Source organism: Astatotilapia calliptera, chromosome 12 (assembly GCF_964374335.1).
Source record: "Astatotilapia calliptera chromosome 12, fAstCal68.1, whole genome shotgun sequence".
In the NCBI taxonomy this organism is placed as follows: Eukaryota; Metazoa; Chordata; class Actinopteri; order Cichliformes; family Cichlidae; genus Astatotilapia; species Astatotilapia calliptera.
Window position 1 is genome coordinate 27,031,619 of NC_137433.1, and position 26,601 is coordinate 27,058,219.

General features: G+C 40.5%; 2 protein-coding genes across 6 annotated transcripts; both read right to left on the bottom strand.

Moving 5' to 3' along the window:
- Positions 1-1,679: 1,679 nt before the first annotated feature.
- Positions 1,680-9,407, bottom strand: ubox5 (U-box domain containing 5). The gene is made up of 7 exons (XM_026186196.2): positions 9,268-9,407; positions 6,648-6,711; positions 5,869-5,970; positions 4,110-4,846; positions 3,374-3,993; positions 2,902-3,084; positions 1,680-2,203 (listed from the first exon to the last, which is right to left on the bottom strand). The coding sequence occupies exons 2-7, from the start codon at positions 6,699-6,701 to the stop codon at positions 1,983-1,985; spliced, it is 1,917 nt and encodes a 638-aa protein (XP_026041981.2). The 5' UTR covers positions 6,702-6,711; positions 9,268-9,407; the 3' UTR covers positions 1,680-1,982.
- A 3,883-nt stretch (positions 9,408-13,290) lies between these two features.
- Positions 13,291-25,247, bottom strand: lzts3b (leucine zipper, putative tumor suppressor family member 3b). 5 transcript variants are annotated; one of them, XM_026186190.2, is made up of 8 exons: positions 25,004-25,247; positions 21,458-22,407; positions 20,445-20,528; positions 19,798-19,965; positions 19,155-19,283; positions 18,531-18,722; positions 17,117-17,347; positions 13,291-15,269 (listed from the first exon to the last, which is right to left on the bottom strand). In XM_026186190.2, exons 2-8 carry the CDS (start codon positions 22,289-22,291, stop codon positions 14,181-14,183), a joined length of 2,727 nt encoding a protein of 908 aa, XP_026041975.2. In that variant the 5' UTR covers positions 22,292-22,407; positions 25,004-25,247; the 3' UTR covers positions 13,291-14,180. The 5 variants fall into 5 exon arrangements, with proteins under 5 accessions (XP_026041975.2, XP_080165417.1, XP_080165418.1 ...); XM_080309291.1 differs by having other exon boundaries at positions 20,058-20,528; XM_080309292.1 differs by having other exon boundaries at positions 20,058-20,528; positions 25,046-25,214.
- Between the last annotated feature and the right edge of the window lie 1,354 nt (positions 25,248-26,601).

Sequence of the window (26,601 nt, forward strand, 5' to 3'; positions counted from 1 at the left end):
GCCACAGCCTATTTGAGTATTGCTCCTGACCATGTCCATCCCATTATGAAGGGATGAAGTCTCTACCCACAAGCCATCGGGCTACTGAATTGCTGAAATATTGAACAGTTTATTTTGCACAATCACTATACACACTGTACTTTTATATGCCACTATCTCTGCACTACAGCTGCTACAGTATTTCAGTATTCTGTATTTATTTATTGTAGTCTTTTTTATAAATATATATTTTCTTTATTTTTATACTTTTTCTTATTTATATCTAGGCATTGCTTATGCGCAATATTGAGAGGGCTCTGAGCCTAAGAATTCCATTACTGGTAGTTATGTGCCATTATTTCCTGTATATGACAAATAAAACCTTAAAACATGTGACGACATGGCACCTGGTAGTTACAGAGTGTACCTAAGAAATTTTCTGTTAAAAGTAAATGGTTGTTTCCAGTGAAGAATTACCAGAGAGAATACATTTCTCACATTTTTCAGATTAATCAATGCTAATATTAATTTTCTTAGTATGTTTTCATTCATTTAGTGGTATAATAACTGATCTATTAAGTCACATGTTTACTTGTATTTATGGCAGTTTTAGTCTTCTGCAGAAATTTCTTGATGCCTCTAATACGGTGTATAATAAGAAAAGTTTACAAACAATAAGAGTTCACAACATAAGCAAAGTTTTTGTCTAATAAGTGTATAAAGTCAGTGACTTTGACTAATACAGTGTGATTCAGTATCATTTAAGCACTTTAACCACCACTTGTATCGGAAACAGTGAAGCCCATGTCTTCATTTCACATGCAGAACTGACTCCTGTCTTTTCTCTTACTGAGCGGATACAGGATCACGACCTTGATTAAGCTTAATGCTGTCAAGGAAAGCAACATACAGATTATGCTATTTGTGATGGTGAACACCAACTAAATACTGTTTGCCTCACATTTCTCCGTTTAACCCTTCTGTGCACAATAACTCAGGCTTGTAAAGGGTAATTAGCTTCAAGAGTTCAGAGGGTAGTGAAAGAACACATGGGCAAGGAGGAGGTGCAGCCTCCTAACGTAAAACTGCTCCTTAAAAAGAAACCTGAAACCTAATGTAATCTAGTGTCAGTATTTCATACTACCTGAAATACCAACATAAAGGTTATTGTTAATATCACATAAATATATTTAGAACTAGTACATGATGTGTCTGGATGTTCTTATTATTCCATCTTCTGCCTGCGTTCACCCATTTAAGACAGCAAAACAAGGCAAGGAACAGAGATAAGGACAAAGAACACATGACATCAGGAGGTCAGCTGAACACGACACTGTCTCCTTCTTCACAATGACCACATAACCTTGGTTGGACTCAATTTCTACTTAAATTCTTTTGGTCTCCTGCTTCTGTGCCCAAACATTTTCTAGTCAAATGCATCCACGTAGAGAGCGGCCACACAAAGACTGCAGACCCAAGGCTGCAAGTACACTTCAGCGCTTGATGAAAAGAAAGAAAGAGGGGGTGGAGGAGATAAAGAACAGGACTTTATCCACACTATATTTTTTACAATATTTGCAAAGGTCTTTGCTTTCAGAGATGTCCTTTCCTGATCTGTGGAGATTAATAAAACAGGCCTGTGTGATCTGATATTGTGACAATATGAGTGTAAGAAGATGTGAAGAAATACAATTCACTGCTAGATCTGAGGTATCTTTAATCCACGTGAGCAAAAATATACAAAATAATACAATAAAACAACAAATGAGAAACAGACAATTTAACAGGAGTGGTTGTGAAAACAGTAGTTATAACGTGACAAATAGACTTACAGTGTAAAGATGTCATGCTTACAAAAAGGGTAATAAGGTACTGTCAAGAAAAGTTAACGGTCCATAAATAAAATCCTGAATTTCCAGTTGCAAATTTTTTCTTTTTACTTAAACATCTGGAATACAATCATGTCTTCAATTTGTAAGTGTCGGTTGGATTCTTATGCTATGTTAGTGATGCACCCGTGTGATGAGGGCACGTGGGGTGGGATGTTGGCAGGTTGGGCACACAATACGATTGGATGTTGATGTAGTGGCCGACCTCAGAGGATTGGCTTCCTTCTGCACGCAGGCGCGGCAGAGCAAGTGACCACAGCTCAGACGGTAGACGGATGATGCTGAGGTGGAGTAAAGGGACACAGAACAGGAACACGCAGAGCACATCTTCTCACCTATTAAGCAAAGATGGGGCGAGGGAGAATCACTTAATACTCACTTAATTTCAAACAAACTTTAAATACTTCTGCCATAAAATTTTAAGCAATGTTCTGTAGCCAGGTAGCATTTGGGGCACTGCTTATTATATTAAACCAATTTAAATGAAGTCAAACTGATTTGGATATAATGTCACTCAGAGTGCTTTACAAAGGGAGAGCAATACAGAAAAACATTTAAAGAATGTAAATGCAACTCTGGTTAAGCATTGAATGAGAAAGCGTGACAGCACTCTAGAAATTTAACACCATGTTTGTTTTGTCTTTTGTGGCAATGATCAGCAGGGAAACAATAGACATCTGGTTCTTATGTTACAAATGTATCAAGTAAAACTGAACACTTGCATTTCTCCCACTTCACTGGCGCTTTAAACTTGAACATAGGCTCAAGGTTTGTTTTTTCAGTATTTTTTTCTCCACTGTAATAACACAAAATTGAGTTATTCAGAACAGAGGTAAGCAGCAGTGAAGTGGTCGGAAAAATTTCTATGTATGGTTTCACACCTCTGTTTTATTTCTAACTGACATGAATCAAAACTGACTACACCAAAAACAAGATTTCTAAACAACTTCTCCAGATTTCTTTATTATATTTCAACAGTCATATACTTAGGGAATAGTATTTACTCAAATGTATCAGAGGGTGCAAATCCTACCTGTAGAACTGCTCAGGAAGCCTGAATTCTGGCGCTGTTGGGTGGTATTCAGCGTTTCAGAGTCAGGACTAACCCGCTTCTGGGGCAAATTTGAAGTGAAGGAGGGCCGGCCCTGCAGGGCAGAGAAGAGGGCCTCATCCAGACTAGCAGATAAACGCTGCTCGTGGGAGCTGCAGCTCGGAACTGAAGGTGCACAATGAGGAAGCAAACGTGAAGACAGCAGAGAAGTCAACAATCAAGACAAACTGAAAAAATGGCATGGATATGGTTTAGATCAGGGATGTCAAACTCATTTTACATGTCGGTCCACATACTTTGATCTTAAATGGGCCAAACCAGTAAAACTCCAGAAAAGAAGTTTAACTACCGGTACATGTTCCAAAAGCCATCCAATTGGCTGGATTGGGCCAATTCTGGTCCCTGGGCCTTATGTTTGACACCCCTGGTTTGTATGTTTACATGTTATACTCACCAGAAACTGCATCACTTTTTAGTTTTTTTGTTTGGAGTTCCCTCTCAGGTGTCAATGTGTCCTTGGATTCTTTGGAAATATCACTTAGATCTCGTTTCTTTCTCCTGTCTAATGCTGATTTATTACCTGTACTTAAAGGCTCAGCATCAGATGTGTGATTTTTATTATCTGACAAAGGTCCTGACCCTGCATCTTCTATCTTCACAGTCCTGTTTGTGATTCTGGTGTCAGCATTATATTCAGCAGCACCACTGTTTGAGCTTTTACTGAGGCACAGAGAGCTCTGAGAATGTTCGTGTACTTTGGAGGCTAGAAGTCTTGAGGCCTGTGTATTGTCTCCTGTAACTCCTCTCCCCAACATCCCATCCCTCCTCGTCATTCCTTTCTGCAACAGGAAGTGGTCAATGCGACTTTTCAGTTGGGGGTTAGGAAGAGGTTGGGAAGTTGAAGTGAATGGTACACCGGTGAAAGGGTCATTTGGGGGTCTACCCCACGTGGCTTCCCTCTTCTGGTACTCTTCCAGAGTGGAGTTGTCCACTGATACACCACTGGGCAGCAGCATAGGGAGCATCATCACTTCCTGTGTGAGTGGATCAAGGAATTCTTCTGGGATGGAATGACTACCAAAGTAAACGACATATTGGCACACATCAATACTTACATAATCTATAAAACCAACAGTATAGATGTGACAGCCCGATAATTAGTTCTACTACTTTTGAAATTACACAAATACCTTGGAGGTTCTTGCAGTCCCTGTTTGCTTTGTCTGATAGGAGGTGCAAAAAATGCAGGCTGTTGTAGCCGTCTTTCACTGGCCTCGTGGACTTTTTTGATCCTCTCCACTTCTTCTGCAGAGCAGCTGCGAGCAGGTTGTCCCCACACAGTCAAAGATTTCAGCCCCAGAGATGATGCTGCACCACCATAAGGCATGGTTACACGAAGCTTTGTCACAGCCCCGAGCGAGAGCAAACCTCGGCTCCATAGCTCCTCTTGCAGACAGTTTGCAGGTTGTGGAGGAGGCGAGGACAGAAACGGGGCCCTGGGGCAAAAATTTGAACGTGTGAAACAGACTTTGGTTTCCTCCTTTAGTTCGCAACGAGCCACCAGTTTAAACTCTGGCTCAGAATTGCTGGATTCCGTGTTTGTCTGATGTTTGAACATGCAGCCTCTTTTCTGAGGCTCACCTGGAGTCACTTCACTCCACTGCTGGGCCTGAAGACTCCACTGGTGGCTGTTACTCTGTTGAGATTTACTCTCGTGGTTTCGAAGTTCTCGTCTATTCGCTGCATTCTGATCTTTCGCCTGTATCTGTTTCTTTTGTGGAAAATCTTTGGTGCCTGTAGAAGGTAACGGATCAGAACTGGTGCTGATCTCCAGTTTCTTGCAAGCCTGTCCCCTGTCCATACCCCAGGGCCACAACTCAACATCCACCCTACACAGCTCCACCTGGAAACCAAACTTCAATGTCACCTTGAAGGAACAGAAGAAAAATGTGTAAGGTATGGATATAAACACATTACTATAATAATCATACCTAGTTTTTTTTTTAAATGTGACTCTTACAATGCATTATGAATCCTCATCAAAATACAGGATATGTTCTCCATAAAAACTCAAATAAATAAATCATATTCAGGAAAGTTAAACTATCATATGACATCCCACAGTGGAGAATACCACAGTTCATTGCAACAATGTGGGAAAGTTTTTGTTTAAACTGACTGCTTTAAACATACAAATGTACCATCGCTGCCAGAGAAAAACATGATGGTAAGAACTACTAATCTCGATTTCTATGCACAAAGAGGCTGAACACACATTTCCTATTGAAGCGTGATTCATGAAGGGAACAATACATGCAGGTGTGTATGCACATTTAGTAAATCTGACTTTCCTTTTGAATGCCATTTTTGGCTTTTTACCCTTTTGTTGCATTTTTGGCTTATGTTACAAATACACTTTGGGTGCTCAGTCAGTGAGCGGTGTTTTCTATGAGGAAAAAAATAACCTGCACAGCTTTCAAATGAACAAAAGAGATGATATAACAGACTTAAGGAAAAGGAAGCATATTAAGACCTCTTTAGAACACCTACTGCATTCTGGTTTAAAGGGGTTCAAATCTTAAGCTTGTAACAAGAATAAAAATAAACTTTACAGCTGGATATCCGTGTTCAGCCCCATCAACATAATACTCTACATAATTAATGTTTGGAAACAAAAATACAGTCAAAAAGATGACAAAACAAACAAAAAACCATAGATAAAATATAATACATGAGATAGAATAGCTACTCTTCCTCAGTGTCTTCCTGACCTGCACATTTTCCCCAAATTCCCTGTTTTCAAGCGGCTATTATTTAAATAAAAGGTAGTGGTACTTTTTTCAGTACCAAATACTACTTCTACTGGTACCTATTATTTAATGAGACATATACACATTTTAGGAAAAAATGCTGAGTGTCAAGTTCCAAAGTATGACAGTGAAATCTTACCTGTACAGGTGGACGAAGGAAATATTCCAGCTTAAAGCCACGTCTGCGGAGGGCAGGGTCAGCTGATACAAGATTTGTGACATCATAGCCATCTGCACACAGCTGGAGAAGAAAATTAAACTGGTGTCAGTGTTTTTCAGGGAAAGCTTGAAATTGAAAATGTACAGAGAAAAGCTACATTATGTTATAGTAATGTAGGATTGACTGCTTCTTGAGGCGACTGTCATGATTTAGCACCATAGAAATAAAACTGAATCGAACTGACAGCAGATATGAGAAAATTTGAAAACAATTACAGTACACATGCCTCACATGCTCATGAGAGAGTCATCACAAGGTTAAACATGGAAAGCTCATATGAAATGAGAACAAGCCATGTAAAAGACATAAATAAGGCACATGTGGAGTAAAAAAAAACAAAGAAACTGTTTTCTTGAAGGTGATAACATTCATTTTTTTAATCCTCTGAGTGTGATGAAAAAGACAGCCATGATCGGATTAAAAAATACCAATGAAAAGAACACAAGGACGGTTGTGATTCAGTCTCCCACACAGCACTTTATCCCACCGGTTTTTTATTTATTTTTATTTTTACATTACTGTCCTCCACTTCCTGTGTCATTTTGCGTCTGTCTGCGCTGCTTTGAACTGCTTATCTAAAAACATATCAAGCCTTTTCTCGGACTTTAAAAAACAAAAAATAAAATAGTTAAATAAAAAAAAGAAAGGAGGGGAGGGGAGGGTACCTTTATGTGGCAGGTCTATAAAATATATCTCACCTTGTTACAATGAGCTGTCGTGTGAAAATGTGGCAAGCAGAGATTCACAACCATACTCTCCAATCTGTAAAGAGAAACAGTTTGTAGTTATGAACGTTTTCTGACGTCACTTACACAAAACTTATAGGTCACAGCAAAATGGGCCATTTAGTGAATAGAGCTCATGAACCCCAACTCAGAAGGTAAACATATATTTGCTGTGTTTACACTTCCATCTCATAATCATCTCTCAATAACGATTTTTAACACTAAGTTGAATGACCTGAGCTTAATTTTTCATTATAATAACATAAAATGGACATTTAGCGAAAGAGCCTGAACTTTGCATGCACTAACAATAAGCACAACAGGACGTGTTTGTTCTTTAAGCACAGGCTATTTAACATTTAAAGTCATACGTCATTGCAATTCCCAACAATATTATTATACAGTAAGTATTTATTACGATGAAGAGGAAAGACCCTGATTTGCACATATGTTTGAGCTGTATTTCAATTGAATTCAATAATTCATTTCTGACTGCCTCCAAGATAGGACTGAAATCATTAGTCAGTTAACAATAAGACACATGATTTAGCAGTTAATTAATTTATTAAAGGGAAAGCCAAACATTTCTCCTTCTTCATCTTCTTTCAACTGCTCCCTTTAGAGCAGGGGTCCCCAATCCCAGTTCACGAGGGCCAGTGTCCCTGCAGGTTTTAGATGTGTCCTTGATCCATCACAGCTGATTTAAATGGATAAATTACCGTCTCAGCTGTCTTGAAGTTCATTACCAGAGGTCTCAGCTGTCTTGAAGTTCATTACCAGAGGCCTGGTAATGAACTAATCATGTGATTCAGGTGTGTTGACCCAGGGTGAGATCTAAAACCTGCAGGGACACCGGCCCTCGTGGACTGGGATTGGGGACCCCTGCTTTAGAGGTTGTATGCTGGACCACGTGCCTGCATGTCACCCCATCTCTAGCATCCTTCACTATCACGCCAACCCTCTGCATGAGCTATTTTATTACATCAAGAACCTTGTCTGTGGTCTTCCTCTTTTCATCCTTTGTGGAAGCTCCATCTTCAGCATACTTTGTGCAGTGTATCCACTATCCTTCCTCTGCACATGTCCAAAGGATCTCAGCCTTACCTCTTCAAACAGCTCAACCTGACCTGTTAATCTGATATAACTACTCTTACTCTTGTCCAAACATCATAGTCCACGTGGACTATGAGTGCAGATCGTTTTGACCTTCTCTATACTTCTCCATCAAACGGCTTCTCTGTCTTACATCACTGTACATTATAATGGGAGACACAGCCTTCAGCTTTCAGGCCCCTCTTCTGTGGAACCAGCTTCCAGTTTGGATTAGGGAGACATACATCCTTTCTACTATTAAGATTAGGCTTAAAACTTTCCTTTTTGATAAAGCATATAGTTAGGTTTGGATCAGGTGACTAAATCCTTCCTTAGTTATCCTCCCTGCTTGCTTGCTGCTACTACTGCACATTCACCTAATGTATATACTATATATATATAATGTTCTTCCTCTACCCCCCCCCCCCCCACCAAGGAGCATGTCAGGTTACATTTCACTGTGTGTTATACTTGTATAACTATGCATGTGACAAATAAAGAACCTTGAACTTGAGTTATGCTGCAGGTCTAGGCTGCTGGGGGATTTCCATGATACATTCAGCGTTTCTTCTTCAGTCACCTTTTTCACTCACTATGTGTTAATAGACCTATCTGCATTTAATTATTAATTATTATTAACCTCTGTCTCTCTTCCACAGCGTGTTTTTGTCCTATGTTCATCAACTCAACCCCAACAGGTCGTGGCAAATGGCTGCCCCTCTCTGAGATTAATCAAGTATTCTGATTCTGACTGGTTCCACTGAGGTTTCTTCCTGTTAAACGGGAAGTTTTCCTTCCCACTGTCGCCAAAGCCCTTTCTCAGAGGGGGTCATATGATTGTTGGGGTTTTCTCTGATTTCTCTGTATTATTGCAGGGTTTTTATCTTACAATACAATGCGTCTTAAGACAACTTTTGTTTTGATTTAGCGCTTTATAAACGGAAATGACTTGAACTGAACGTCTGTGGTACTGATAAATAATGATGTATGATTTTTTTTCTCTCTCTGACCAGACGTTTAGTGGATAAATAACTTCAACTCGTACAATCATTATTAAGACAGTCGAAACAATCAGAATTAATAACAGCTCACCGATAGCTGAGTCAAAAACAGTTATCAACAACTATTCTGATTGTTTTCAATGTATGATCTAAAACAGACAAATCAATGTCTCTCCGTTTCTTGTAGGAAAATAACTAAACCGAGAACATCGCCACTTTTTCACCACTTAAGGATATTTTTAATACAAAGCTATTAATGACTGAACAAGAACGCAATCGTTTCAGGGACACTGTCAAACGTATCGCTGCAGCTTTTGGTTAGAATAGACTTGTAAAATAGATTTTACATGTAACTGAAAACTACTTGGTTACATGTAAAATCTGTTATGAATTCAGCTGTATTCTAACCAACAGCTAACAATGAGCTAATATTTAAACTTGGGTGAGACTGACAGTGTTAACATTTCCACAGCAAACTAAACCAATGAAAATTAACTCACTTTGCTTGGTTGCTGACACTTTCCCGCTTTGAGTCTTTATTTTGCGTGTCTAATCATTAGGATATAAGCTACTAGCAGCGATCTGTTATTAGCCACAAAACAGCTACATAGCTTAGCCGGTTGAGCTACAGCACGCTGTAAGGGACATACTTCAAATTTCGTCAACAAAGTACATTATTAGTAAGCAGATTTTGAGTGGATTTAGCTGCCTGTTCATTAATACTTATGTGTTTCTTGCCATAGTTTGTACTTAAAGAAGCCACTACAGACAATTACAATCTTTTTAATTTTTTATGCACTCTTTTTGAGTTTGAGGTTGTTTTTTTTTTTTGTTTTTTTTGCCAACCACGAACTCTTCTATCAGGCTATCCATCCAATGTACTAACTACTCGAGGTGTTACTAACTACATCCTACGCAGGTAGAAAACATTCAAAACACTGCCACAGTTAAGTTTGTTGTTTTGCTATACCTTTCTGCCAGTAAAGAATCAGTGGAACTTCCCAGTACATTTTTAAAGGTCATTTGTCATAGTGACTTTTTTCTCCTCATGGCAAAAAATGATCCACATCAGTGGCACAATACATTTAACCTTCCAGTGTTATTTACACTTTATTTTGTATAATTTATGTCCTGATTAAATTAATTTTTTCCCCTTAAAAATAGATGGAAAATGATAGTTTTCAGTTTAATAACAGTGCTCCCTGATTTGTTGGGTCATGAACAGACATTCAAAATATTCTGTGAAAAACCTTTGATTCCAGTGTGTTAAAAGTAGATTTCAAAGAGAAGATTTTTTTTCGATCCTGAGATTCCAGTATTTGAAAATTATGCAAATGTAATCATAGATAACATAGATACTTATTTTTCTATATTTAAACCTAAAATATTAGAAAACTCTACATACAAATGTCAATAACTGAGTATGGACCTCTGATCCATAATTTTGTTGTACATGTACAATGACAGTAAAGGGCTATTCTATTCTATTCTGCTAATGGTGAGATGTTGTAATTAATTATTTATTTTTTTACCTTATATCCATGAAATAATAATGGCAAGGCCTCTGCATTTTCCATCTAAAAGTGCTCTGTGTCCATCTTGTCCCTTTCACATATTGCATCCTCTATATGAAGGTCAGCAGAGTTGCTCATCTGTAAAAGCTGCAGCCTACTTCATTTCAAGGATATTTCAATTGGATACATAATGTTCAGAGGGATGAACCCAGACTTCTTTTGTTTGAGGGTTGTTATTTTTTTTGCTCACTATTATACCTTTCCATAATTTAATTTCACACCTTATAGTATCTACATTCTACGTTATAAGCTTAGGGTACTGGCTCTATTACTTAGTTGCTTTTACTTAAGCACATTCACATTGTGCTTCTATATACTGTGACAGTTGCTGTCTGCTTTATGTTGCAGATTTAGATCTTACATACAAAAAATAAGCCTGCGAATTAATGCACTGCCTTACTATAATGTATACTAACTGGCCATATTATTAGGTACACTTTGCTAACATTGGGTTGGACCCCCTTTTGCCTTCAGAACTGCAGAAATTCTTCAAAGTATAGCTTCAACAAGGTGCTGGAAACATTCCTCAGAGATTTTGGACCATAATGATATGATGGCATCATGCAATTACTGCAGGAACTACAGCTTTGGTGTGAATCTCCCATTCCACCACATTCCAAAGGTGGATTGACATCTGGTGACTGCTGAGGCCATTTGAGTACAGGGAACTCATTGTCATGTTCAAGAAACCAATTTGACATGAGATGTGCTTTGTGAAGTTATCCTGCTGAAAGCAGCTATCAGAAAATGGGTACATTGTGGTGATAAAGGGATGGACACAATCTGCAACAATACTCAACATTTGATACAAGGCAGAATGTTTAGCTTGTTTACAAAATCTAGACTCTACCATCTACAATTCACAGCAGAAACTGAGACTCATCTGACCAGGCAACAATTTACAATCTTTTGTCACTGAATTTTGGTGAGTCTTAGCTCACATGAGTTATACTTGTGGTCTTCTGCTGCTGTACTCCACCTGCTTCAAGGATAATTGTGCATTCAGACATGCTTTTCTGTATACCTTGGTTGTAACAAGTAGTTATTGGAGTTGCTGTTTCCTTCCTCTTATCTTCAGACAGTCTGGCCATTCTCCTCTGACCTTTGGCACAAGGCATTTCTACTTAGAATGGTTGATTTACAGACCATTTTCTGTAAACCGTAGAGATGTTTGTGTGGGCAAATCGCAGTTGCCCAGCAGGTTTTGCAGGAGGCAGACCAGATCGACTACTACAAACAACAAACTTCAGTCACCTTTCTTCCCTATTCTGATGGACAGTTTAATCTTCAGGATGCACCTGCATGCCTAAATTGCAGGTGTGTCTGACAAAGTGGCCGGTAAGTTGAATGCTTTTTAGAGGTTTTTAGAAGTATAAAGAAAAAAAATGACTGATATTTTTTTTGATCTCCTTCTACTTTGTAAATAATCTGAGGGGAATGAATGGGAAACCACTGCTTTAAGAGACAATGTAACAACTTCCATCCACCCATCATCTGTCTCGACAGCAGCTTTCTTTGGGGCGCGAGACAGACACTAGCTTATGTTCACATCCACACCTATGGCCAATTTAGAACATACATATATGTGGATGGTGATGTAAACAGGGGTACCCAGAATGAGGGACAGAGAGCACATACAAATTTATCCTGATAAATTTGAATTTAAACACGCAGCCTTTTTGCTCTGAGGTGCTAACTCAGAGCGTAATAATAATTATTTCATATATCATTATATATATATAAAAATATTTCTTTTGGTCAGATTTTTCAAACTTGATTTCCAGAGTCAAATGTTTAGTCTTAAACATAAGAACAACTGAAGAACTAAAAGGGTTGAATTATTCACATATCTTTATTAGTTCTGCTGAATTTAACAAAGAGGTGGGTTTGAATCAAGCCAGAGCAGTACTAGTAACATAAATGCAAACAATAAATTGGAAATATGTATAAAATCGGTGGCATTTTGTTCTCTAAACAATGCAATACTGTAACTACATTTATCACCTACATCAAAAAGGAACATCATTTTTGGACAGGGTTGCTATGATTGCACCATCATGGTAGGCCGATAGGCTATCTACACAGTTAAAAAACAAACAAAAACAAAAACCACATAAAGGAAAGCTCAAATGGCACATATTTTTTTCTCTGTCAGTTCACCATAATATAATAACAGTAATAAAGATGATAATACTATATAATACCTTAGAGATAAGTTAATATTCTTGAGCAACATCTTTGTATGCTGGCATAACAACACATATAAAAGCCATGATATTCACATCTGAGTCTACTGTACATCATAACTTGTGTGTAGGAAACTACATAGTGCAGTTAGCCTGAATTCTCCCTTTAAAGGGGCAGACTCTCCACTCGTCTGATTTTTTTTCACTTCCTTATCCCCTGCTTTATCGAAACGAAATATACAGAAGAAAGTAAGACTTTCCAGCATAAACACACCTCCTCAGTTTGAAATGTAAGTCTCACAAGCTTTGATGTACATGTTACTGTAGAGAAAATCCCCCTTTGCTTATATTATATCTTCACTTGCTCTATTGCCACTAGTCCCTCTATCCTCAATCTCATAAGCTGAAGCCTTTCATATGTTTACACACATGCACGCACTCGCTCGCACACGCTCTCGCTTTCTCTCGTACACAAAAATGTACAATCTATAACTATTATAAGTATTTCTTTCTAGATTATCATACATTCTATAAAAATTTTAACTTTGGGGATAAGTACTGCTTTGACAGATGTCTTGGCTGTGAATGACACAATTATCATAATAACCAAATTCAAATTGTGTGCTTCCATTCACATCATCTGCTAGCGGAGCGGTGAAAGCTCTCCAGTGACCCCTGGTGTTTATTGTTAGTCACCGCAGGAATACTGGAGTGAAGGTGAACCACGTTCTCCTGTGTCCTGAAACCTGTTCTGCCTGCATTTGGGGCTGATTATCTGCTAAACATATCTATTTAAATTCAATTTGTAGAAAATATAAACTCTGTTGGTCTTAATAATGTGTTTAAATGGGCCATGTGTGTTGGACCCTGTGCATGAAATGACTTGAAATAAACTGAATCAGTCTGCGAGACCGCTGACGTTACTAACTGCTGGGATTACAAATTAAATAGTCCAGCCACACTTCTGTTTGACTGGTTTGCTGATAATTAATGTCGCGATTAAAGCGCTGAAATCATCACACTTGATTCCCCCCCCCCCCCACCACTAACTGTTCCCAGCATACACATGCTGGAAAGACTGGAGTAAGGCGCTCTCTGGCCAAAAATGTTAACATCACACACTCTGACCACTAATTCTACTTTTACATAACCAGTGACACAGACTTACAATGAATAAATACCACATTATATTCCTGTTGATCGTTTCTGACAATATCCCTGATTGTCTTGGTCCTTTTCTAGCATTGGCATTAAATGACTCGTGTTTTAGTGCTGTAATCTAAACACCGTCATTTAATATTTTGTTTTGCTGCCATCCGTTAGCGTGGCACACTTTTCATGGACACTGATTATGTTGGATGCTGCAATTAGCAACTAGTGATAGAAAGGCTGCTTAGGAGCTTGAAAATATCATCGATAATGATTCGTGTTGTTAAGATCCTGTTGAGATGACTTTGTTCTTGTTGCATTTTAACAGTCGGCTCCTGTTGCTGCTTTGTGTCTATGGTTGCTTTGAAAAGTATGTCAGACTGTACTGGTTTATTCTATTGTAGACTGAATTGTTTTTCTACTGTATGCTGAAGTGGCTTTGTGTGAGAGGCCTTGGTCACTGTGAATGGTGCGAAATGGAGAATTTCCTCCATGGAGGTGTCTCTATATCTCAGTTGACTCGATCCTCTCCAGGCGTGAGGGTCCTGCCCAGGGAGGCGCAAGCTGGTGGAGGGAAGGAGGGCCCTTTTGGTCTTCACAAGGTGGAGAGAGGGTGAGGGCGATAGGGCCAGAGAGAGACGGCAGAGGCTGAGGAGACAGAGATGAGAGAGCTGGTGGCGGCGGAGGTGGAGAATTAGAGGAGGTGGGGGAAGTAGTTGTGATAGTGGTAACAGTGGTGGTGGTGGTGGTTGTGGTTTGTTTAGCTCCCAGCTGGCTCATACGTTTTTCCAAGGCCTGGTTCTTCTGCAGTGTTTCCACATAGCTGAGCTGCAGCTGTGCCTGGTATTTCAAAACCCGCTCCTTCTCGTCCTGCCAGGTGTGGCGCTCCTGGTCGAAGTTGAGGGCCTGACGTTCCCGTTGCTGTCGCTCCAGCCGTAATGCAGCCTGCAACTGCTCTAGTTGCCTACGCAGCTCCCCCGCTTCATCCCAGTGACCCTCCTGGACCCTCTGTGGCTGGTGACCATCCTGGCAGAGTTGGGACTCGTGACGTAGCTGGGCCTCTTGACGCATTTGAGCCTCATGACGAAGTTGGGCCTCCTGACGGAGCTGCGCTTCTTGACGCAGCTGCGCTTCTTGGCGTAGTTGGACCTCTTGACGGATCTGGGCTTCATGACGCAGGTGAGCCTCTTGGCGCAGCTGTGCCTCCTGGCGGAGTTGGGCCTCTGGTCGGATTTGGGCATCCTGACGCATCTGAAGGTCCTGCGGAACGTGCGGGTCTTGCCGTTGCTGCACGTCACGCCACTGAGCTTCTTCGCGTTGTTGCCTCTCTTGTCTCTGAGCTTCCTGCCTTTGGGCTTTGGCTTCATCACTCTGAAGGCTTAGCAGGGTGTCAGACGTGGGGGTGAGGGAGTTTGTTGAGGGCTCATTTGGGTTTCGTGGGCAGTGGACACCTCCCCATGGAGGCAGCAGCCCTGCAGCAGCCAAGTTAGGGCTCACAACAACTTCTGCCCCTCTGCTCACTTCACTCAGAGCCCGTTTTAAACTTAGCACCTCCGCTTCAAATACACCCAGCTTCTCTCTAAGGATGGTTACCTGCAGAAAGGAAAAGGTAACAGCTATTATAGGAAACCTTATTTGAACTCAATCTATGTGTGCTTTAGCATAGGACACATGTATATGTTTTATTTCAAAAAAATGTAAACACGCCTCCTTAACTAAAAAATAACCAAGGTACACAGACATTTTACTCTATGTGTGTAAGCTGATTACGAGCTCATTCAGCACAAAAGGAAAAAAATGTTGCAGCTGTTATATATAATGTTGCCCAATCCCCAATTTGTCCTAGTCTCCTTGCCAAGTTTTTGAAATCCCTCCAAAGGATTTTGAGGATTAAACACACAACAATCTAGATTTGGTGGTAAACATCCCAATCCGGCAATCTCACTTGTTGTAAATTGTTTCCCGACTGCTTCGGAGTGCGAGCGGCACCGTGTTGCACTTTTTGTGGACCCTGAAGCAGCCAGCTGTCTCCACCAAATGCAAAATCTGGGCTTCGATTGTTTCGATTGTCTTAATTTTCAACCTGCACCAAACAAGTGGGCCACGGGTCATGAGATAATGTTTTATTATTATTTTACAGTAACATAGAAAGCTCATGCTGGCATCACATAATGATGGCAGTAAATGTAAAGAATGGGAAGTATGTTATCAAAGGCCTGGATAATGATCTTTAGGCCTGTAATTATGACATTTTGCTTATTGTTTATATATATGTTTATATTTATATAGAGAATGCAATACATATTAATTAAAATGAACACTTAAATTTATCTTGTAAATATATTTAGCCGCATAGACGAACTTTCATCTGTAGTTTGATATCTTGTCTGAGATTAAGTGAATCTTGATTCAGTAATCTTGAATCTTGATTACATTTATGTGCATAAAATTCTGAATATCCATCTGTGCTGTTTGGTGTCTGTTGATTCAGAGCTTCAGCAGGTACACTGAACCAGTGTTGGACTCATTAATTCAATTACAAACCCTTACGAACATATTGCAACTAATATATTAAATATGACTGTGCTGAATTTTTTATACAGGGGAAGCTATGGCATATTTTATGAGACCAATTCAGTTTAATCAGCTACTATTATTTTTTATGTAATATATTAATGAATGATTGATTTATATGTTTATATACTCTGGTGACAGTGGCAGAGAAAAGGACATTAAAGAAACTGCTGGACATTATGGACAATGCTGGGCATCCTCTGCACACGGTCGTAAACAATCAGAGGAGCCTATTCAGCGACAGGTTGCTTCTCCAGAAAGTCAAAAAGCAACAGACTTAAAAACTCCTTTGTCACACAGTCAGACTGTTTAACTCCTCACTGGAGGGGTAACAGGGGGACAAAGGAGGGCAGGAACATCTCAGCTGTAGTGTTTTTTTACACTGTGCAATATTTGCAATATTTTTTTCTTATATTCGACTTGATGGTAATGTAGCTTGCCATCACCAGTGTGTGAATGTGTGTGTGAATGGGTGGATGACTGAATGTAGTGTAAAGCACTTTGGGGTCCGTAGGGACTAAGTAAAGCGCTATACAAATACAGGCCATTTACCATTTGCAATAATCACTGTGCAATATATTCACTCAAATGTGCAATCCTATTTATCCATATTATATATTCTGTATTTATATATGTATATATGGTATATTTATGCTTATATCCTTACTCTCATTCCCCTTATTGTATCTGTAACATGCAACTTCTGTCGGTGCTGTGCTACTGGAAACTGAATTTCCTGGAGGAACCCACCCGAGGGATTAATAAAGTTTCATCTAATCTAATCTAATATAAAGTATTCATATGATTTTGCTTTCTGTTATTTGTAATCGTTATTGTTTAGTCCTCAGGTGTGACTGAAAACCTACCTCAGACAGAGTCCTCCTCAGCTCTCCCTCACACTTCTCCAGCTCCACACTCTTGCTGCTGTAGGAGTCCTTCAGGCCCAGCATGACCTCCTCCCGTTCCCTCAGCTGGGCATTGAGCTCCTTTAGCTGGCCTCTCAGGGCCACCATCTCTCCAGCTCGCTGGGTCACTTCAGCCTGACTTTCCCTCAGCTGCTGCTTCAGCAAGGAGATCTCTCCTGCTTTCTGGCACACCTGCCACAGGAAGGTTAGACAGTGAGAGGTATTTTGTAAATGTGCTCCCTATCTCATTTCATACAGACAGATTGCATACATGCAAAACTTCAATTAAAAAAAAGAAAAAGACGTCCCGCATTTGATTTTCTGTGTAAACATTTATTTGAACTAATACAAGAAAGTGCTGTGGTCCAATTTTCTAACTTTAATGACTTTTGGTTTTTGATGTAGTCCTGCTAACCGACAAACAAACATAAACAGAACTTAAAACACCTCTGCATCAGCACTTGCATTGCAAAATAGCATCGCCAAAAATACTGAAACCTTTAACCTAACAGAGTGTACTGCACCCTTTTGAGATTAACTGTCCAATCAAATGCTTTCTGTGGCACTTAATGGGCGTTCCATACTTACTATCTGATGGTTTGACTGTCTGAGAAAACTGCTCTGAAGTTCAGCTGTACCTTCTCCAAACTGTAACTTTACACTGTTTTCCATAAAGATCAAGACTCATACCAGGTCTCTGGAGAGCAGCACTGTTTGATGAAGCCATGATCTGTGATTGACAACTCTGATTTCGTGTTCATCAAGACACCTCATCACACAACTTATAAATCAGCATAGTGGGGACTTTTACAGCTAATGTGACTTAATCCAAGGACCTTAATTTGTCTTAGCTGTCCAAAAGGTATTCCTTTTAAATTATTGAGACTGGTCAAAATGCCTTTTGGTAAACTTTCACTGATAAAAATGTTGTATTCAGGCTGTGATATGCCTTTATCTTGGTGCTCAGTTACTATTATATGAAGGTTTCCTTGGTTCTTTTGCAACAGGTTGAACCATTTTTCATTTCAGTTTGGGGACAAAATATTTGTGACCTTCATACTTTGAACATATTTGGCGACAGTTTTCTTTCTTATCACCTCACCCAGTAGTTTAAAAAAAATAATTTGATAAGTCAATATTCTATGTAGATCACTTAAGTAGATTTTCACAGAATAAGCAATAATCCCTCTTTTAAAATCAAACACAAGGCGTCAACATGTGCTTTTCCTTCAGAAAAAAGTCTTATTTTTTAAATAAAGAATCACAACCTGTTTGACCACTTTTAAAATTACACAGCAAAGTTAATTTCCCACGCACATGCACATATTCTGAGTACTCATCAATCCCAACATCTCGACATGTCCTCGCATCTCACCTCCCATTTGGTCTCCTCCAGACGAGGCAAGATGTCAGCCTGCTCCTTCCTGTAATCCAAACATTTTCTCTCCAGCTCCTCTCTCTGGGCCAACAGAGCCGCCATCTCCTCCTGGAGCCTCCTTTTGTCCTGGGACAGACGGGTTATCTGGGCCTGCAGGGCAGTCTGGGAACGCTGAGCACGACGGGTAACCTGCAGATGAAAATGCAAGCTTTGAACATATCTACACTTGGAAGACCAGTGTATGAGTAGACAAGTTAATAACATACGCTGATACATTAAGCTATGAAAGTTTAGAACATGTATAGTGTTTAAATGCTTTTTATAATATACTGGATTTTAGCTATATTTTCTTATTTCTTGAGTGCCATATTAACCATTTAAAAGCTTACATCTACTTCACATGTAGCTTTTCTAAAGGTTTTTAAACTGTAATAGAAATTCTTTTATAACCATCACTTGAACCTATCCTAATACATTTTCATATAATGCAATTTCTGTAGTCTTACTAATCTGACAGAGAATTTCTTTAATAAACTTTCCATCATTTTCGTTTGGAGTAAAGAAAACAAAGTGCAAATGCACCTTAACATTATTTTGCATGAAAGTTTGCAATGAAGTCACCTGCTGCAGACGTGAGGCATAGTTTTGTCTCAGCTCATCCATCTGTCGCTCCCAGACACGTTGCTTCTCCTCAAACACCTGAATGATCGCTGCCTCACTTTGGTCCAGGTTTCTGCGCATATGCTGCACCTGATGAAAGGAAAGCAGCATATGGAAGTGGAAACTCTATCAGACTGTAGGAAGGCAGTAAACTTTATGTGTGAGGAATGTAGTATTTGTAAAATGTGACAGATTTAATTCTCAGGTGTTTAAAGCAAATCCAAATCTTAATCTTTACAATTTTCACCTATGTGGCCATGTTCACATTGTTGCATCAATTATATCACATTATTTATAGGGTAAATAATAATAATAATAATTATTAACAGTTTGGGAATGATACAGTTTAGTTTCATCCAAATACAATGGGCCAACCTAAGTCACATTTGATTAAAGCAAAGGAATGATCTCACGTCTTTTCTCTATGTTTTTAATTACAATGTTCTGTGTACAAAAATTCAAATGTCATTAATCTCAAATGTACTGGTGTGGTAGCCCTTTTGGAAAAGAAATCTGAGAATGTAAATCAAAACAAACTCATGTCTGAGGTGAAATGGCCCTTTAAATGCTAACATGTGTCAGATATTTTTGAGCGGGCTCTGACCTCTTGCTCTTTCTCCCACAAGCGATCCTCGAGGTCCTGGATGATGTCATCCGAGGAGGGAGAGGGGCGTAGAGGTGCTGGAGCGTCACTCAGGTGGCTCAGCCTCTGATAGGACGAAGAGCTCTTTCCTGAGGAGGACCGGCCGCTGTCTGAGGCGCTGATCCCATTCTGAAGGTGAGAAACACATCACGGTACATCAAATATGATAAGAGCAGGGCCCATTTAGTCTTAGACAAAGCAAGCATGGATGATGGCTGCACCTGGTAGCCAGGCTTCTCCAGCTTCTCTAGGCCTGCAGCGGCTCCAACCATGCCCAATCTGTTGATGTGGCTGGTAGAAGCACTGAGAGGCCCCAGGACTGCTGGGGGTCCACAACCAGACCCTGAGCCCGTGTAGGTGGGCAGACTGGTCAGGGAGTTTCTCCCTGAATCGGACATGCCTCCCTGAACCACTTCATTACCAGTTCCCCCTCCATCACTTCTGCTAACCCTCACTGGGCTGTCCTGATCAAGGAGCAGGGCTTCTGGGACCTCTCCTGACTCACCTCCTCCTCCATCCCTGCCTCTCCTGCCTACTCTGCCCTCGCTGAACCCTTCACTCCTTCCCTCATGCTTTCCCTCATTTCCAGCCCCTCCTGCCTGGCCTACCAGATTCTGCATGGAGTGGAAGCTCTTGGGCACCACTGGCTTGAATGCAGAAGGACGCACAAGGCCTGAGTTGTTCTGCATTGCCTGTGAAAGACAAGAAGAGGGACAGAAGAATGACAGTCAAAAAAAAATGTGAGCCATATGAGCTACAGTTTACAGACAAAAGTAAAACAAAGTACAAATTTCAGCAATAAAATGATGATATTATGTATTTGAATGCTGAACCTGATATTATGTAAAGTTTTATGTATTTAAAACCACTTAAAACAATAGTTTTTGAATTTATTTCTTCCTACTAATACTCATTTTTCACGTGGCATGCATTATATTCCTCAAGTATATGTTTTTGATGGTTACTATAACTATCTGTTTTTACAGATCTCCATCCATCCATCATCTTCCGCTTATCCGGGACCAGGTCATGGGGGCAGCAGCCTAAGCAGATCTCACGAAAAACACGAGATCATTTTACAGAGCTCATGCTTTTTAAAAGTTATTGCGTGTGAACGTTAATATACAGCTTCAATAATCTTTGACATCCAAATAAAGTTGCCATCTTTTAAAAAAAAAAATTGCTTTGTGTTAGTAGCTCTCCACAAAAACCTCAGCAAAGAAACAGTTTGTGGAAAGATGGTGCTTTATTCTGAAGATTTTGGAAAACAACATAGAAAAGATGAACTGTTTACACTGTTTCTTAATAAAATAATGAGAAAAAAAAGGAAGTTTGAGTTAAAACATACTTGGAAAAAATGAAATCTAATGTTTTATAGTCTTAATATAAGAGTATCATGTAAATCAGTGGTGTTTAAAACTTTCTCCTCAGAGTGATTCATTGCAATAATTTACATTCGGCTAACAATTTAAAGCTGTGTGAAATGCACAAATGTTCTGGGGGAAAAAGCTCCAGAAGAGTCACAAAAATAAATATAATTTCCCGTTCTTGCTAACTTGTAACCCAATAGATTTGTTTTGAATCCCTCTCTGAAGGTGCTGACCTGCTGTGTGTGAAGTACCTGTTCAAGTTTTCCTGACACAGGCATGATCTTGGGCGGGTTGTGGTTTGGAGGGTTGTGGTTATGGCCGGCTGGATTGTTCTCGCTGTCGGCTCTGACGGCTGCCATCTCTCTGTGCTGGTGTTGGCTCATCCCAACACTGCTCTTCTCACTGGCCCCTCGACCCACAATGTTCCCACAAACATCTAAACCTGCAGCCTGCATTTCCCTCTCTCGCTCTCTTTCCATCCTCTCGTTCTCCAGCCTCTCTCTTTCTCGCTCCCTCTCCCTCTCTCTCTCGCGCTCTCTCTCCCTTTCTATCTTCTCCCTTTCAATCCTCTCTCGTTCCCGCTCTCTGGCTCGCTCCCTCTCGCGTTCCCTCTCACGTTCCAGCCTCTCCCTCTCCACTCTTTCCCGCTCCCTCTCCCGGTTCCTCTCCCTCTCTCGTTCCCTCTCTAACCTCTCCCGGTCCCAGTCTCGGTCCCGGTCCCTGTCTCTCCCCCTCTCACGCTGCCTCTCCCACTCCCTCCTGCCCGCTCCGTTGCCACAGTCCAACTGGTTGTTGTTGGACGGGGCTGTCATGGTGCATTCAGTGTTGGTGGAGGAGGCTGTTTCGGTGGGTCGGTCAGTCCCGGTACAGGTCCCAGTCCCGATACTAACACTCCCTCGTTCATCGCTAGAGGCCGTCCCGTCTGATATAGTCGCCGGGGGGCGTGGCAGCCGCTCTGCGCTGCAGCTGCGATCAGCAGGGCAACGGCGAGAGAGAGGAGGTGCTCGGGGCAGGGTGGTCCTCGTGCCCACAGACTTCATGGCAAACTCCTGCTCTCCTGCCACCCCACTGCCAACACTGCCCATAGTGGGGGTCAAAGGTCAGGATTAGAGGTTAGGAGTCAGGATTGGGGAGGGTCACAGATACATTTGGAAGTAGTGTGGGTCATCACAACCTAATGCAGGTAGTGGGGGCACACACACTAGAGGAACACAGAAAAACGAAAGGAGTTATACAATATTGTAATTGCATAATGACTAGTTATACAATAACAACTGCAGAAGAGATTCCAGCCCACATACAGGGGCAGCGTGGTCCTCCCACCATGATAAAAATGAAAAGGGTCAGATAGATAAGTCTGGACAACTCTGTGCATAGTGAGGGAAAAAATAAAACATAAAAATAAGACTTTCTCCAGCTTGATGATGAAATCACAACACTAATCTCTGTAAACATGTTCTAAGTAAAAGTGAAAATTCTCAAACTAATTTCAGACTTTTTTGTTTATGTTCATAAGTTATAAGATATAGTGTGAACAGGTCACTTATACCAGTCCAATACAAAACACGGACTATGCAGATTTGGTGTCCATTAGCATCACTGAGCTGGAGGATGAGGGTATGTGTCTATTGTTTGTTTGTTTTGTTAGCTTGTTTGTTTTCCCTTTTTCTATGGTCACAAATCCAGGAATACAGTGCAAAAAAAACCCCAGCCCTGCAACAATCACAGCCTCTTTTTTTGAGGAAAGCTCACAATTATTCTTTTTTGTTTGCTTTGCATCAGATAGATGTAGTTTCATTCCCTGATTTTTTCCCTTTGCTTCCTCCTCAGACATCACTCCTACACAATGTATAAAAATAATGGAACAATATTGCAACATAAAACAACATCTCACTTAACCCATTAAAAAAAACTATAAAAGAACTTGACATGTACATGTGATGATGTTTGTGGTCTATTATACTTTCCTGTCAGACCTCTTTCTAAGCAACTGTGATAGAAATGAAACACCAGGAATCACAGAAATCCAGATAGAGTGGGTTTAGGGTGGAGCTGTGTAGAAATACTGTAAACACTAATCACACATATAGATGGTAACCAGTGCATTGTATAGAAGGTTATTTTCTATAGTGGGCATCTGAGAAAAATCACAGCATCCAAACTGGGCTTATATGGAATTCATTGGGTATAAAGCTAATGATGTTATGCTCAGTACATTTTGGAGCATGTAAACAGGAAAAGGACCTGTTGAGAACATTGAGAACATCTGTAGTGTGGCACAAACCAACACAAATATCACCACTTGTCAACTTATCTCCAACATCTTTATTTTGGAATCTCAACATCAAAACTGCTGCAAAAGTGTTCTTATTGCAGGACTGTGTAAACATTGCACAAAGTGTATTCCTGTTAATGTGGCCAGTTTATTAGGTACACCCAATTAAAGCAGTTGGATATCAGCTCTGGAATAACTTTGCATCATTGTAGAAGATGTAGTTTTTACTTCTGCGGACCTACATCACTATACTTAAGCCTGGTTTATCCACCGGGCAAACAGTGCAACAGCTCAGGCTGTTGAATATTTGATTAACAGCAAATTTATTTGCAATCATCCACCAATAATACATCTTAAATACTCCAAGGTAAATGTGTTTTTTTTTTTCTTTTTTGCATGTTATGCAATTAGGACTCCAGTCTATCAGAGAGGCCTGTAAATACCCTTCCCATTTACTGTAGTCACAGTCAGTTTCTACTATTTCTACAATAAAAGAAGGGCGATGGTGTACAATTCAGCAGCAACACAAACTATAATGAAATTACCATAAAGTGGAATTGACATGTCTCTAAAACAGTTTTAAGAAAAGCACATATATGAAAGATGTTATTTTGAAGTGACCTGAACTGCACTGCAATGATTGTGGTTTCTATTCATTTTATGAGTCCCTTTCGGCGAAAGAAGACTACATGTTACACACATCTCTCAGTGGAAACCCTAATGCTAAACATAACAACATTACCATCTGAGTCCAACCTGGGACCATGGGTGAGTGCCACTTGAATCTCTTTGTGGCCTGTTAGCAGTTTACTTATTTTGTCTAGTACAGGCCAAAGATAAAATTCAACAACCCTGAAAACAAAACCAGCCACAAAACCGAACCAACATCTAAAACTGAATCTAAGAAAGCAGAATATATCACAAAACTGATATAACAGAGTGCATTCATTTTTTAGCTTGGTTTGCCAAATAAACAGGGAACTCTGAGGAGCATATACTCTGTAGAGAAGGATAAGAACACAGAAGCCTTGATATGGCCTACATAAGCTATGTTTATATGTGTATAATCTGCAGCCACCCACTACTCTGAATCGCAAAGTAGGATTCAGGATATTTTTACATCAACCAAAATCATACAGTAGAAAGATCGATCGATAGATAGATAGATAAGGGCGCAGTCAAGCAATGCACTTCCCTTTCTCAGGCCATTTACTAGAGGTTTACTTCCACTTGGGTGAATAGTAGTAGTAGTAAAATACACTGCCTATCTGTCTGCTGCTCTGCCCCATTCCCCTCCCCTCACGACTCCCTCTCTCCGTTTTCTCTGCATCCCTGGGCGGCAAGGGCGGCTTTAGCAGCATCCGCATCAAGCCCTGAATCGACTGCGCTCCCAAACAATTACTTGCTAGGCCTGTGCCAAAACACAAGCGCACGACCCTCGCTGGCTGGGAAAAATGAATCGAGATTAAAATGCAGATCGTCATTGACATTGACGACGTATCATGCAGTGGCTTTGATTTACCGATTGTAGCATCCTGGCGGTCCATCATCAAAGGCTACTCACTATTTTGCAGCTTGGCGGTTTTGTAAGATGGCAGCCCCAACAAACAATAATGTCAAAAGACAGAGACGTCAGTCCTGGTCGGTCGGGCTCTGAATTATTCCGCGTTGATGCCGTGGCTCGGTAATATTAAGGATGCTGTCTTCGACCGCTGTCAGCGTCGGATGCTGATGATGGAGTCGGTCGGTTGATACGCGCATCAGCTGAGAGACACACACCCACCTTTGGTCCCGCCCCTCCGGCTGCACGATACAAACGCCCCCTTTTGGCACTCATCCAGTGCTCTCCCCCGGGAAAAACCTATAGAGGTATTATATGCTGGACAGTTCCTCGGATGGATGGATGGATGGATGGATGGATGGATGGTAAATGTCAGCTTAATCTTCATAATCATAACGCATATGAAACAAAGGACACGTGATTTTTTTTTTTGGCAATGCAACATACTCAACACTGACACATCTTTCCCCATATATTTATATGTTACATATATAAGAAGCTGCCCTGTAGCCTGATGATGCAGAACAAAAGGATCATTCATTTGCGGGTTTGTCTCTGTCTGCTTCTTTTTGCTCTGTTTTGGTATCTACCAGTGTCTGAATCAAATATCTGATTCTCCAGCTTTTCCTTCTCTATGATCTCCAGCCAGTCACTATTTTCGTCTGTCTGCCTGGGATGCAGTGTATTAGATTGTGAAGAAACAGAGCAGTGAGCTGTAAATCAAAATCAGTAATGTTTATTGTGGAAAATGTGCCTAGAACAAACTAGAACCAGAGATTTTAGATAAGAGTCATCTAAAATAAAACATACAGCCAAAATAATTGCCCCGGGCTACATCTTTTCACTTTTGTAATTTACAGACATACAGCAGGACTTGGGGCACCTTGGTGATGTGGCCCTGGGTTCAAATCCGGCCTGGGGTCTTGCTGTGTGGGGCTTTTTTCTTCCCATGTTTGTTTGAGTTCTCTGACTTTTTCCCAAAGTCCAAACACAGCCTCCTGAGAACCAGCTCATTCATGTATGTCCTCTGTAATGGACATTTGTTTTTGACCTATATCTTTTGAATTATCTGAGTAACCTTAATAAGTCCTGATCTACTAAATAGAGGACATTCCTGGCCTTCTGTTGATATCTCATGCATTTGGGTGGCCTCTTTGAGCTCCAAAGAGGCAGGAACACACACACACACACACACACACACACACACACACACACACACACACACACACACACACACACACACACACACACACACACACAAGTTCAATGGGAAGATCCTTTTTTTCCTTCTCAGGAGGACAGGGTTAGGTTAAGTGGTGTCTCTAAATGTGAATGTGAGTGTGAATGGATGTCTGTCTCTGTGTGTTGGTGACTTGTCCAGGGTCTACCCTACCTCTTGCCATATGCCAGATGGGATAGGCACCAGCCCCCCTGCAATACTGAATTGGATAAGAGGAAGAAGATGGACGAAGAGCAAGACTTCATGAAAAATAACAATAACACTAACCCAGTGAGACCAACTAGTAGCAATTTTATGCCCTATCTATCTCACGTGAATA